At 43.5% G+C, this 14,894-nt stretch overlaps 1 protein-coding gene across 1 annotated transcript; it reads right to left on the bottom strand.

Moving 5' to 3' along the window:
* Positions 1–224: 224 nt before the first annotated feature.
* Positions 225–14,185, bottom strand: SCARA5 (scavenger receptor class A member 5; the record flags this gene model as incomplete). Its single annotated transcript, XM_039382858.1, has 6 exons — positions 225–395; positions 1,466–1,657; positions 5,813–5,866; positions 7,893–7,982; positions 11,266–11,346; positions 13,453–14,185. Coding segments are annotated over 6 exons (1,287 nt in total), but the record flags the coding sequence as incomplete, so codon positions are not given.
* Positions 14,186–14,894: the final 709 nt, after the last annotated feature.

Below are 14,894 nucleotides of genomic sequence, written 5' to 3'. Positions count from 1 at the left end.
CTGGCACCTGACCCCAAATGTCAGGGTGGTCTGTGGGGACCCCAAAAGCTCAGAGGGGTCTGTGGGGACCCCAAAAGCTCAGGGGGTCCGGCACCTGACCCCAAATGTCAGGGGGGTCCGGCAGCTGACCCCAAAAGCTCAGGGGGTCCGGCACCTGACCCCAAAATCTCAGGGGGTCCGACACCTGACCCCAAAATGTCAGGGGGTCCGACACCTGACCCCAAAATGTCAGGGGGTCCGACACCTGACCCCAAAATGTCAGGGGGTCCGACACCTGACCCCCGCGTCCTCGGCGTGCCCGCAGTTGGTCCGTCCCCATCCCGAAAAGCTGCAGAGCTCCAGGGAATCCTCGGAGCCCGTGCAGGAAACGTCGTCCATCCAGATCCTGCCGGAGCCTGAGGGGGACAGGGAATGCCGGGATAGACATGGGAATGCACGGGAATACACGGGAATACACAGGGAATGCCGGGATAGACATGGGAATGCAGGGATACACGGGAATACACAGGGAATGCCGGGATAGACATGGGAATGCACGGGCATACACACAGGGATAGACAGGGACACCCTGAGGGGCTGGGCTGGAATTCCCAGAGAAGCTGTGGCTGCCCCTGGATCCCTGGGAGTGTCCAAGGATGGGTTGGATTCCCTGGGATAGTGGGAGGTGTCCCTGAACATGGAATGGGATGGTCCTTAAAGTCCCTTCCCACCCAAACTGTTCCAGGTTAAAGGACACTCAGAATCCAGGCAGAGGGATTTTTCTGGAATGTGGGGATGGAAAAGGCAGGAAAGGGGAAGGGAGACCCTGCCCTGAGTGCCGAGATTCCCAGGGAACCCCCTTGTTCCCGGAACTCCTTCCCAGGGAGGAGCTGGGCTGGGGCTGGATCCAATGGCAGGCTCCGGCTCCAGGCTGGGAGAGCTGGGAATGGCCAGGCTGGAGAAGGGAAGGATCCCGGGAGAGCTTGGAGCACATTCCAGAGGCTGAAGGGGCTCCAGGAGAGCTGGAGAGGGCCTGGGGCTCAGGGCCTGGAATGCCAGGCCCCAGGGAATGGATCCCAGTGGGAAAGGGGAGATTTGGGGGGGCGATTGGGAAGGGATTCCTGGCTGGGAGGGTGGGGAGGGGCTGGGCTGGAATTCCCAGAGAAGCTGGGGCTGCCCCTGGATCCCTGGGAGTGTCCCAGGCCGGGTTGGATTCCCTGGGACAGCGGGAAGTGTCCCTGTTCCAGCTGGACCTGGATGAGCTTTGCGGTCCCTTCCCACCCAAACCATTCCCAGGATCCACCCAAACTGTGGCATTCCCGGGATGAGGACACCCCGGGACCAAACCACCCCCGTCCCGGATCCCTGGGAACATCCCAGGCCGGGTTGGCCAATCCCTCTCCCGGCACCTCCCGGATCCCACCCCGCGGCCTTTCCCCGTTCCCCTGGGGAGCCATCCCGGCGTTTCCCCGGGGTCGATTCCCACCTTGCCCGAAGCGGGCCATGCGGAAGACGTCGTCGGCTCCGGGGTATCCCAGGGCCCGGCACACGACGGCTCCGTCGGGGCCGTCCCAGCCGTCGTCGCAGACGGTGCCCCAGCGGCCCCCGTGCAGGATCTCCACGCGCCCCTCGTGCGGCCCCGAACCGTTCACCAGCCGCAGGGAGCCTTCCTCGGGACCTGCCGGGACACGCCGGGATGGGAGGGAATCCCCAGGGACACACCGGGATGGGAGGGAATTCCCAGGGACACATCGGGATGGGAGGGAATCCCCGGGATGGGAGGGAATTCCCAGGGACACACCGGGATGGGAGGGACTCCCCAGGGACATCCCGGGATGGGAGGGACTCCCCAGGGACGCACCGGGATGGGAGGGAATCCCCAGGGACACACCGGGATGGGAGGGAATCCCCGGGATGGGAGGGAATTCCCAGGGATACACCGGGATGGGAGGGACTCCCCAGGGACATCCCGGGATGGGAGGGAATCCCCAGGGACACACCGGGATGGGAGGGAATCCCCAGGGACACATCGGGATGGGAGGGAATCCCCAGGGACACACCGGGATGGGAGGGAATTCCCAGGGACACACCGGGATGGGAAGGACTCCCCAGGGATATCCCGGGAACGCCGGCATGGCCACGGGGCGGGAATGGGCAACGGCAGGTGGGAATGTTCGACGGAGGGTGGGAATGGCCAAGAGTTGGGTTTGTCCAAGAGTTGGGTGTGTCCAAGAGTTGGGTGTGTCCAGCAGAGCTTGGGAATGTCCAACAACAGTTGGGAATGTCAAGCAGTGGGTGGGAATGTCCAAGAGTTGGGTTTGTCCAAGAGTGGGTGGGAATGTCCAAGAGTTGGGTGAGTCCAAGAGTTGATTTTGTCCAACAGGGCTTGGGAATGTCCACGAGTTGGGTTTGTCCAAGAGTGACTGGGAATGTCCTACAGTGGGTGGGAATGTCCAAGAGTTGGGTGCATCCAAGAGTTGGGTTTGTCCAAGAGTTGGGTGCATCCAAGAGTTGGGTATGTCCAGCAGAGCTTGGGAATGTCCAACAACAGTTGGGAATGTCAAGCAGTGGGTGGGAATGTCCAAGAGTTGGGTTTGTTCAAGAGTTGGGTTTGTCCAACGGAGCTTGGGAATGTCCAAGAGTGGGTGGGAATGTCCATCTGAAGGTGGGAATGTCCAGCAATGACTGGGAATGTCCAAGAGTTGGGTTTGTCCAAGAGTGGGTGGGAATGTCCAAGGGTGGGTGGGAATGTCCAAGAGTTGGGTTTGTCCAAGAGTTGGGTTTGTCCAAGAGTTGGGTGGGAATGTCCAACAGAGCTTGGGAATGTCCAAAAACAGTCGGGAATGTCCAGGAGAGGGTGGGAATGTCCAACTGTGTTTGGGAATGTCCAACAGTGGCTGGGAATGTCCAAGACTGGGTGGGAATGTCCAACAGGGGGTGGGATTGTCCCGCTCTGGGTGGGAATGTCCAGCCCTGGGTGTTCCATCCCGCTCGGACAGGACCTGGAGCGACCCGGGATAACGGCAGGGTCCCGAAATGTCCCGTTAACCCCAAAGCTCCCTCCGGGAGCTTTGGGGTTAACGGGACATTTCGGGACCCTGCCAGGACCTCCCTGTTCCAGAATCCGACTGTTCCCTGGCTCCTTCCCAGCAGGCATGGGGCCACCTCTCCCGGCGTTCCGGAACACCCTGTCCTTCCCTGACCTCGGCTCCGACCCTCCTCCGACCTCGGATCCCCCCCTTCCAGGCCCAACCGGAGCCTGGAAACCCCCGGGGCGTGTCCTCCTGGATCCGGGAGAACGCGGAGTTCTCCCAGCTGGAAAACATCCCGGGAGTCCCTGGAGCTTCTCCCGGATTTTGTCGGATCTGGGTGGAGCCGCTCCGGGATGATTCCCGCTGCCCTCTCCTCCTCCCATCCCCGTTCCCGAGGGTGGGAATGTCCCCTCCCAGCCTCCGGAGCAGCTGCCTTGGCTCATTCCAAGCCCGGAGTCATCCGAGGGCGGGAAGGGCCGGACCCGCGCTCCCGGAGCTCCGGAGATTTCCTGGAGCTGCTCCTGCCAAAGCCGGGCCTGGGAAGGATCCAAGCCCTGGCGTGTCCTGCTGGGACTCAGCCAGACCTCCCTGCTCCGGGAGAGTGGGATGCAGCCAAGGAAAACTGGGATCTCATCCAGGGAAACTCGGGATCCAGCTCTGCTCCTCCACTCTGCTCGAGGTGACAAACCAGTGTCACCTTCCAAAGTATTCCAGGATCCTTCCCTGTTTTCCCGGCTCCAGGAAGCTCCATGGCTTTGGGATCATTGTCCATCCAGCCCCCTGGAGCATCCCAGAGCAGGGATGTGTCCAAGGAAAACTGGGATAAAATCCAGGGAAATCTGACACTTCACTTCTCCACTCGAGGTGACAAACCAGTGTCACCTTCCCAAGTGTTCCATGATCCTTCCCTGTTTTCCCGGCTCCAGGGAACTCCATGGCTTTGGGATCATTGTCCCCCTGGCCCCTGGAGCATCCCAGAGCAGGGATGTGTCCAAGGAAAACCGGGATAAAATCCAGGGAAATCTGACACTTCACTTCTCCACTCGAGGTGACAAACCAGTGTCACCTTCCCAAGTATTCCAGGACCATTCCCTGCCTGTTTTCCTGGCTCCAGGGAACTCCATGGCTTTGGGATCATTGTCCCTTTGGCCCCTGGAGCATCCCAGGGCAGGGATGTGTCCAAGGAAAACCAGGATCCCATCCAGGGAAACCCGGGATCCAGCTCTTCTCCTCCACTCGAGGTGACAAACCAGTGTCACCTTCCTGGCTCCAAGACCATTCCCTGCCTGTTTTCCCTGCTCCAGGGAACTCCATGGTTTTGGGATCATTGTCCCTCTGCCCCCTGGAGCATCCCAGGGCAGGGATGTGTCCAAGGAAAACCGGGATAAAATCCAGGGAAATCTGACACTTCACTTCTCCGCTCGAGGTGACAAACCAGTGTCACCTTCCCAAGTATTCCAGGACCATTCCCTGCCTGTTTTCCCGGCTCCACGGAACTCCATGGCTTTGGGATCATTGTCCCCCTGGCCCCTGGAGCATCCCAGAGCAGGGATGTGTCCAAGGAAAACCAGGATCCCATCCAGGGAAACCTGGGATCCAGCTCTTCCCTCCACTCAAGGTGACAAACCAGCGTCACCTTCCCAAGTGTTCCAGGATCCTTCCCTGTTTTCCCGGCTCCAGGAAGCTCCATGGCTTTGGGATCATTGTCCATCCAGCCCCCTGGAGCATCCCAGAGCAGGAATGTGTCCAAGGAAAACCGGGATAAAATCCAGGGAAATCTGACACTTCCTTTCACCGCTCGAGGTGACAAACCAGTGTCACCTTCCCAAGTATTCCAGGACCATTCCCTGCCTGTTTTCCCAGCTCCAGGAATTCCATGGCTTTGGGATCATTGTCCCTCCTGCCCCCTGGAGCATCCCAGGGACATCCAGGAAATCCCAGGGACATCCCTGCTTGGGAACATCCCTCCTGCTTTTCCAGGGATATCGTTCCTTGGGATCATCCCTCCTGCTTTTCCAGGGATATCATCCCTTGGGAACATCCCTCCTGCTTTTCCAGGGATATCCCTGCTTGGGAACATCCCTCCTGCTTTTCCAGGGATATCGTTCCTTGGGATCATCCCTCCTGCTTTTCCAGGGATATCGTTCCTTGGGATCATCCCTCCTGCTTTTCCAGGGATATCATTCCTGCTTTTCCAGGGACACCCCTCCTGGAGGGATATTCCCAAGGAATGATATCCCTGGAAAAGCAGGAGGGATGTTCCCAAGGAACGATATCCCTGGAAAAGCAGGAGGGATGATCCCAAGGAACGATATCCCTGGAAAAGCAGGAGGGATGTTCCCAAGGAACGATATCCCTGGAAAAGCAGGAGGGATGATCCCAAGGAATGATATCCCTGGAAAAGCAGGAGGGATGTTCCCAAGGAACGATATCCCTGGAAAAGCAGGAGGGATGATCCCAAGGAATGATATCCCTGGAAAAGCAGGAGGGATGTTCCTGCCGTTCCAAGGGGAATGTCCCCAAGCAGGAATCCCCCTGGAATTTCCTGGGTGTTCCCCAAGGAATGATGTCCCAACCTTCCAGGAATCTTCCAGCCCCTCCAACCCTCTTCCCTGGAGAATTCCCGCTTTTTTCCCGCTGCCCAACCCCTCCCCCTTCCCACCTTTTCCACCCCCTTCCCCGGGGCAGGAAAACCCCGGGATACACCTCGGGAATGTCGGGATGCTGCTTCCCTGCCCTCCTGGCGTCAGGAATTTCCCGATCCCGCCTAAATCTTCCCAAAATTCCCGCCTGGAACTCACCTTTTCCAGCGGCTCCACCTCGATCCCCCTTTTCCCCCTTCGGGCCTCGCTCCCCTGGGAATACAATAATAATAATAATAATAATAATAATAATAATAATAATAATAATAATAATAATAATAATAATAATAATAATAATAATAATAACAACAATAATAATAATAATAATAATAAAAATATTATAATAAATAAATAATAAAATGTGATAATAACAAATAAAAATATAATAATAAATAAGAAATAAAATAAATAATAAATAAATAATAAATAAAATAAATAATAAATAAAAAATAAAAATAAAAATGATTATAATTAAAAAATAAAAGAGGACAATAATAAATAAAAATGTAATAATAAATAATAAATAAATAATAAAAGGTGATAACAATAAATAAAAATGTTATAATAAATAATAAATAATAAAATATTATAATAAAAAATAAATAATAAAAGAAAATAATAATAAATAAATACAAATATATTAATAAATAACAAATAAAAACATAATATTAATAAATAAATAATAAATAAAATTAATATTAATAAATAAATAATAAATAAAATTAATAATAAATAATAAATAATAAATGATTATAATAAAAATAAAAATAAAAGAGGATAATAATAAATAAAAATGTAATATTAAATTAAAAATAAAAAGGATAATAATAAATAAATAATAAATAAAATAAATAATAAATTAAAAAAGGATGATGATCATAAATAAAATATAATAATAAATAGAAAATAAAAAATAAAAGATTATAGTAATAAATAAAAATAAAAGATGATAATAATAAATAAAATAAATAATAAATAATAAATAATAAATAATAAATAATAAATATAAATAATAAATAATAAATAAAAGATGATGATCATAAATAAAATATAATAATAAATAGAAAATAAAAAGTAAAAGATTAAAATAAAAAATAAAAATAAAAGAGGATAATAATAAAAATGTAATAATAAATAATAAATAAAAAGGATAATATTAATAAATAAATAATAAATAAAATAAATAATAAATAAAAAATGAAATATAAAAGATGATCATAAATAAAATATAATAATAAATAGAAAATAAAAATAAAATATTATAATAGATAAAAATATGATAATAATAAATAAATAAATAATAAATAAAATAAATAATAAATAAAAAATAAAAAATAAAAGATGATTATAATAAATAAAATATAATAATAAATAATAAATAAAAGATAATAATAATAAAAATAAAAAAAAATAAAAGGTTATAATAAAAATAATAAATAAAGGATGAAAATAAAAATAAAAATATAATAATAATAATAATAATAATAATAATAATAATAATAATAATAATAATAATAATAATAATAAAGGATAAAATCCTGTGTAACCCAGGAATGTTCCCAGGGAAGGAGCCGCTCCCATTCCCGCTATTCCCAGATATTCCAGGGGCTTCCCAAGCCCCCCAATCCCACTCCCATGATGATCCCGGGGGTCTCCAGAGGTTTTCCTTCCCTTTGGATCCCCTCATTCCGGGATCCCTATGGACGGCAGCACATCCCAAACCCGATCTTGGAATGTTCCCGGGGAAGGAGCTGCTCCCATTCCCACTATTCCCCGATATTCCAGGGGCTTCCCAAGCCCCCCAATCCCACTCCCATGAGTATCCTGGGGGTCTCCAGAGGCAATTCCCTGCCCGGATCCCGGCTGGAAGTGCTCCTTCCCTTTGGATCCCCTCATTCCTGGATCCCTGGGGATGGCAGCACATCCCAAACCTGATCTTGGAATATTCCTATGGAAGGAGCAGCTCCCATTCCCGCTATTCCCGGAGATCCCGGGGCTTCCCAAGACCCCCAGTCCCACTCCCACAAGCATTCCAGGGGTCTCCAGAGGTTTTCCTTCCCTTTGGATTCCCTCATTCCCGGATCCCTGGGGATGGCAGCACATCCCAAACCCGATCTTGGAATGTTCCCGGGGAAGGAGCCGCTCCCATTCCCGCTATTCCCGGAGATCCCGGGGCTTCCCAAACCCCCCAATCCCATTCCCACGACCATCCCAAAGATTTCCAGAGATTATTCCCTACCTTTGGCTCCCGTCATTCCCGGCGGGCCGGGCGGGCCCGGCTCTCCCGGCTCCCCCTTCAATCCCGGCCTCCCCCTTTCCCCGGGAAAACCTGCAACGAGCCCAACAGTCCAGCAAAGGCGGGGCGCCCGAAACCGGGAGAGGCTCCTGACATTCCCCAACTTATTTCGGGGATAAATCTGGGATATTTCTGGGATAAATTTGGGATATTTCTGGGATAAAATAGGGATATTTCTGGGATAAATTTGGGATATTTCTGGGATAAATTGGGATATTTCTGGGATAAATTTGGGATATTTCTGGGATAAAGTTTGGATATTTCTGGGATAAATTTGGATATTTCTGGGATAAAGGGTTGGATATTTCTGGGATAAATTTGGGATATTTCTGGGATAAAGGGTTGGATATTTATGGATAAAGGGCTGGATATTTTTGGGATAAATTGGGATATTTCTGGGATAAATTGGGATATTTCTGGGATAAAGGGTTGGATATTTATGGATAAAGGGTTGGACATTTCTGGGATAAAATTGGGATATTTCTGGGATAAAGGGCTGGATATTTCTGGGGTAAAGGGTTGGATTTTTATGGGATAAAGGGTTGGATATTTCTGGGATAAAGGGTTGGATATTTCTGGGATAAAATTTGGATATTTCTGGGATAAAGGGTTGGATATTTCTGGGATAAAGGGCTGGATTTTTATGGGATAAAATTGGGATATTTCTGGGATAAATTTGGGATATTTCTGGGATAAAGGGTTGGATTTTTGGGATAAAAGTTGGATATTTCTGGGATAAAGGGTTGGATTTTTATGGGATAAAGTTGGATATTTCTGGGATAAAATTGGGATATTTCTGGGATAAAATTGGGATATTTCTGGGATAAAGGGCTGGATATTTCTGGGATAAAATTGGGATATTTCTGGGATAAAGGGCTGGATATTTCTGGGATAAATTTGGGATATTTCTGGGATAAAGGGTTGGATATTTCTGGGATAAATTTGGGATATTTCTGGGATAATTTGGGATATTTCTGGGATAAAGGGTTGGATATTTCTGGGATAAATTGGGATATTTCTGGGATAAAGGGCTGGATATTTCTGGGATAAAAGTTGGATATTTTTGGGATAAAGGGTTGGATATTTCTGGGATAAATTTGGGATATTTCTGGGATAAATTGGGCTTATTTCTGGGATAAATGGGTATTTCTGGGATAAATGTGGATATTATTTTGGGATAATAAAGGGTTTGTATATTTTGGGATTAAGGGCTGGCTATTTCTGGGCAAAATTGGGATTTTTGGGATTAAAATTGGATCTTTCTGGGATAACAGGGCTGGATATTTCTGGGATATAAAGGGCTGGATTGTTTTCTGGGATAAAATGGATATTTCTGGGATAAATTTGGGATATTTCTGGGATAAAGGGGGCTCTTTCTGGGATAAACGTGGATATTTTGGGATAAAATTTGTATTCTGGGCTAAAGGGTTGGCTATTTCTGGGATAAGGGCGGATTATTATGGGATAAAATGGGCTATTTCTGGGATAAAGGGTGGATTTTTATGGGATCAGGGTTGGGTATTCTGGGATAAAATTGGGATATTCTGGGATAAAGGGTTGGATATTTCTGGGATAAATTTGGATATTTCTGGGATAAAGGGTTGGATATTTCTGGGATAAATTTGGGATATTTCTGGGATAAATTTGGATATTTTTGGGATAAAGGGTTGGATATTTCTGGGATAAAATTGGGATATTTCTGGGGTAAAGGGTTGGATTTTTATGGGATAAAGGGCTGGGTATTTATGGATAAAGGGCTGGATATTTCTGGGATAAAATTGGGATATTTCTGGGATAAAAGTGGGATATTTTTGGGATGAAGGGTTGGATATTTCTGGGATAAATTTGGGATATTTCTGGGATAAAGGGTTGGATATTTCTGGGATAAATTTGGGATATTTCTGGGATAAAGGGTTGGATATTTCTGGGATAAATTTGGGATATTTCTGGGATAAAGGGTTGGATATTTATGGATAAAGGGGTGGATATTTCTGGGATAAAGGGGTGGATATTTCTGGGAAAAATGTTGGATATTTCTGGGATAAAGGGTTGGATATTTGTGGGATAAAATTGGGATATTTCTGGGATACAGGGTTGGATTTTTATGGGATAAAAGAGGGATATTTCTGGGATAAAGGGCTGGATATTTCTGGGATAAAATTGGGATATTTCTGGGATAAAAGTGGGATATTTTTGGGATGAAGGGTTGGATATTTCTGGGATAAATTTGGGGTATTTCTGGGATAAAGGGTTGGATATTTCTGGGATAAATTTGGATATTTATGGGATAAAGGGTTGGATATTTCTGGGATAAATTTGGGGTATTTCTGGGATAAAGGGTTGGATATTTCTGGGATAAAGGGTTGGATATTTCTGGGATAAAAGTTGGATATTTTTGGGATAAAGGGTTGGATATTTATGGGATAAATTGGGATATTTCTGGGATAAAGGGTTGGATTTTTATGGGATAAAGGGTTGGATATTTATGGATAAAGGGGTGGATATTTCTGGGATAAAAGTTGGATATTTCTGGGATAAAATTGGATATTTCTGGGATAAAGGGTTGGATATTTCTGGGATAAAATTGGGATATTTCTGGGATAAAGGGCTGGATATTTCTGGGATAAAGGGTTGGATATTTATGGGATAAATTGGGATATTTCTGGGATAAAATTGGGATATTTCTGGGATAAAGGGTTGGATATTTCTGGGATAAAGGGCTGGATATTTCTGGGATAAAGGGTTGGATATTTCTGGGATAAATGTTGGATATTTCTGGGATAAAATTGGGATATTTCTGGGATAAAGGGTTGGATTTTTATGGGATAAAGGGTTGGGTATTTCTGGGATAAAATTGGGATATTTCTGGGATAAAGGGTTGGATATTTCTGGGATAAATTTGGGATATTTCTGGGATAAAATTGGGTATTTCTGGGATAAAGGGCTGGATATTTCTGGGATAAATTGGGATATTTATGGATAAAGGGTTGGATATTTCTGGGATAAAGGGTTGGATATTTCTGGGATAAAATTGGGATATTTCTGGGATAAATTTGGGATATTTCTGGGATAAAGGGTTGGATATTTCTGGGATAAAGGGTTGGATATTTCTGGGATAAAATTGGGATATTTCTGGGATAAATGTTGGATATTTCTGGGATAAAGGGTTGGATATTTCTGGGATAAAGGGCTGGAATATTTCTGGGATAAAGGGCTGGGATATTTCTGGATATTATTTTTCCCCCCGGCTCGCTCTGGGAGTGGATTTTGGGCGGAGTTCTGTGGGATTGGGGGATTCGGGAGGAGTTTCCCTCACCTCTGGGCCCGGGAATTCCGGGCAGTCCCGGCTCTCCTTCCAGCCCTTCGTTCCCGGGGTCCCCTTTGGGCCCGGGAGGCCCTGGAAAAAAGATAATTAGAACTAGGGAATTATAGAATAATTTTAATTTAACAATAATTCCAATTTGGGACCCTCTATAATTATATAATGATTATAATTATATAATAATTCTAATTTGTGTCCTTACATAATTATGTAATAATTCTAATTATATAGTAATTATTATATAATTACTATATATATATATTATATATATATATTACCATATATATATATCGTAAGATATATCGTAAGATATATATGACTATAGCTGATAGTAATAGATATATATCATAGTAATAAAAGAATATATTATGATATTGATATGATCTATAATAGACTTCATGTTGATATTATATTATGATAAATATAATTAAGTGGATATTATTATATAAATATTAGATACTCTATATAGGATTATATATATAATATATATATAATAAAACTATAATATATCTTAGATTATATTCTCTATAATATATATAATATAATAATATATATTATATAATTATATATATATAATATAGTAATATATATATTATATATATAATATATACTAATATTATATATTAGTAATATATATATATAGTAATATATACATATATTACTATATATATATAATAATTATTATATAATTATTCTAATTATATAGTAATTAGAATTATATCATAATTATGATTTGAATCCATATTTAATTGTATAATAATTATAATAACATAGTAATTATTATTTTGATCCTTAGGTAATTATATGATAACTATAATTATATAATAATTATAATTATATAATAATTATAATTTTGGTCCTTACATAATTATATAATAATTTTAATTATATCATAATTATAATTATAATATAATCATAATTTGAATCCATATCTAATTGTATAATAATTATAATAACATAGTAATTATTATTTTGATCCTTAGGTAATTATATGATAACTATAATTATATGTTAATTATAATTATATAATAATTCTAATTTTGGTCCTTACATAATTATATAATAATTTTAATTATATCATAATTATAATTATAATATAATCATAATTTGAATCCATATATAATTGTATAATAATCACATAGTAAATATTATTTTGATCCTTAGATAATTATATGATAACTATAATTATATGTTAATTATAATTATATAATAATTCTAATTTTGGTCCTTACATAATTATGTAATAATTCTAATTATATCATAATTATAATTATAATATAATCATAATTTGAATCCATATATAATTGTATAATAATTATAATCACATAGTAATTATTATTTTGAATCTTAGATAATTATATGATAACTATAATTATATAATAATTATAATTATATAATAATTCTAATTTTGGCCCTTACATAATTATATAATAATTCTAATTATATCATATTTATAATTATAATATAATCATAGTTTGAATCATATATAATTGTATGATAATCACATAGTAAATATTATTTTGATCCTTAGATAATTATATAATAATTATAATTATATAATAATTATAATTATATAGTAATTATAACTTGGATCATTAAATAATTATAAAATAATTATAATTTTATAATAATTACAATTTGGTCCTTGTATAATTGTGTAATAATTATAATAATATATAATCATTATAATTTGAATTATGTAATAATAATTATAATAATATAATAATTACAATTTGGATCCTTGTACAATTACATAATAATTATAATTAAATAATAATTTGGGTCCTTACCTAATTATAAAATAATTATAAGAATTCTAATTTTGATCCTTATATAATTACATAGTAATTAAAATTAGATAATAAATAGAATTTGGATCCTTATAATTATACTAAAATAATAATTATAATGATTCTAATTTGGATCATTGCAGAATTATATAATAATTATAATTATATTATAATTATAATAATATAGTAATTATAATTTGTATCCTTATATAATAGTATAATATATATAATTATATAATGATTATAATTAGATAATAATTATAATAATATAGAATTAGAATTTGGATCCTTACATAATTATATGGATCCTTGTATAATTATATAATAATTTTAATTATAAAATAATTCCCGCCCCATTCCCGCCCCATTCCCGCCCCCATTCCCGGCTCACCGCGGATGACGGAGATGTTCCTCAGGGCCACCGCGTGCTCCCAGTGGCGGATCCGCAGCTCCTCCGTGACGTTGCTCAGCATTCCCAGCTCCAGCCTCAGCCTCCCCTCCAGCTCCTCCCGCCCCCTCCTCGCCCTCCTCGCCTCTTCCGTCACATTCCCGACGATCCCGCCCAGATCCCGGAGCCGGGAACGCTGCAGTTCCAGCTCGTAGGAGAAGCTCCTGTTCATGGAATCCACGGACCCGCCCAGGAGATCCAGCTGCTCTCCCAAGGCCTCCGTCCTCCCTCCCAGGCGTTCCAGGAGTCGGGAATGATGCTCCAGGAGCAGCCGGGAGCCGTTCCCGGCCACGGAAAGCCGGGAGAGCTCCTGTTGGGAAGCGTCTCCCTGCCGGCTCAGGGAATCCCGGAGCGCGGCCACGGCCACGTCCGTCTGTCCCGCCCGGCTCTGGAGCAGCTCCAGGAGCTCCTGGAGCCTCTGGAGCGTCGCTCCCGCCCGGAGCAGGGAATCCGAGTGGTTCTGGAGGAGGTCCTGGAGCCTCCAGACGTGATCCAGGATTTCCCCCCGGGCCGGGAGCAGCAGGAGCTGGAGCTGGAGGTCCCGGAAGGTCTCGTTGAGGCGTTGGACGTTCCCGAGGAGAGCCCGGAGCTCCTCCGGGGACGGATGAGGGCGGGATGCTGGGAATGGGAAAGGTGGGAGAGGGGTGGGAGTGGCGGGAGTGGCCCCGTGGATGGGGGGGATTCATTCCATCCTATCCCATCCCATCCCATCCCATCCCATCCCATCCCATCCCATCCCATCCCATCCCTTCCCATCCCATCCCTTCCCATCCCACCCCATCCCATCTTATCCCATCCCACCCCATCCCATCCCATCCCATCCCATCCCATCCCATCCCATCCCATCCCTTCCCATCCCATCTTATTCCATCCTGTCCCATCCCATCCCATCCTATCCCATCCCATCTTATTCCATCCCATCAATCCCATCCCATCCCAAGGAATGCCTGGTTTCTCCCACTGGAAATCTCCACCTCAAATCCCAAAAGATTCATTCCATGAGTCCCTGTGGGGGATGAAGGGCTGGAGAACCCCAGAGAAAAACCTTGGAATGGTTTGGGTGGGAAGGGAAGGGAAAGGTGGGAGAGGGGTGGGAATGGTGGGATTCATCCCATCCCATCCCATCCCAAGGAATGCCTGGATTTTCCCGCTGGAAATCTCCACCTCAGATCCCAAAAAAAGGTTCATCCCGCCTTGGGGGGATGAAGGGCTGGAGAATCCCAGAGAAAAACCTTGGAATGGTTTGGGTGGGAAGGGACCTCAGGGCTCATCTCATTCCAAGAGCAGGACCCAATTCCATGGGTAAGATCCCGTTCCAGTCTCTCCAGGAGTGATGGAATCCTTAGGACAGGGGGATGTTTTGATCCCAAGGTACCCTCATCCCG

Source organism: Pipra filicauda, unplaced genomic scaffold (assembly GCF_003945595.2).
Source record: "Pipra filicauda isolate LSUMZ 115617 unplaced genomic scaffold, ASM394559v2 scaffold286_size1242794_pilon, whole genome shotgun sequence".
Lineage (NCBI taxonomy): Eukaryota > Metazoa > Chordata > Aves > Passeriformes > Pipridae > Pipra > Pipra filicauda.
The sequence above is the reverse complement of the archived record's forward strand: the minus strand, read 5'-3'. Positions and strand labels throughout refer to the sequence as shown.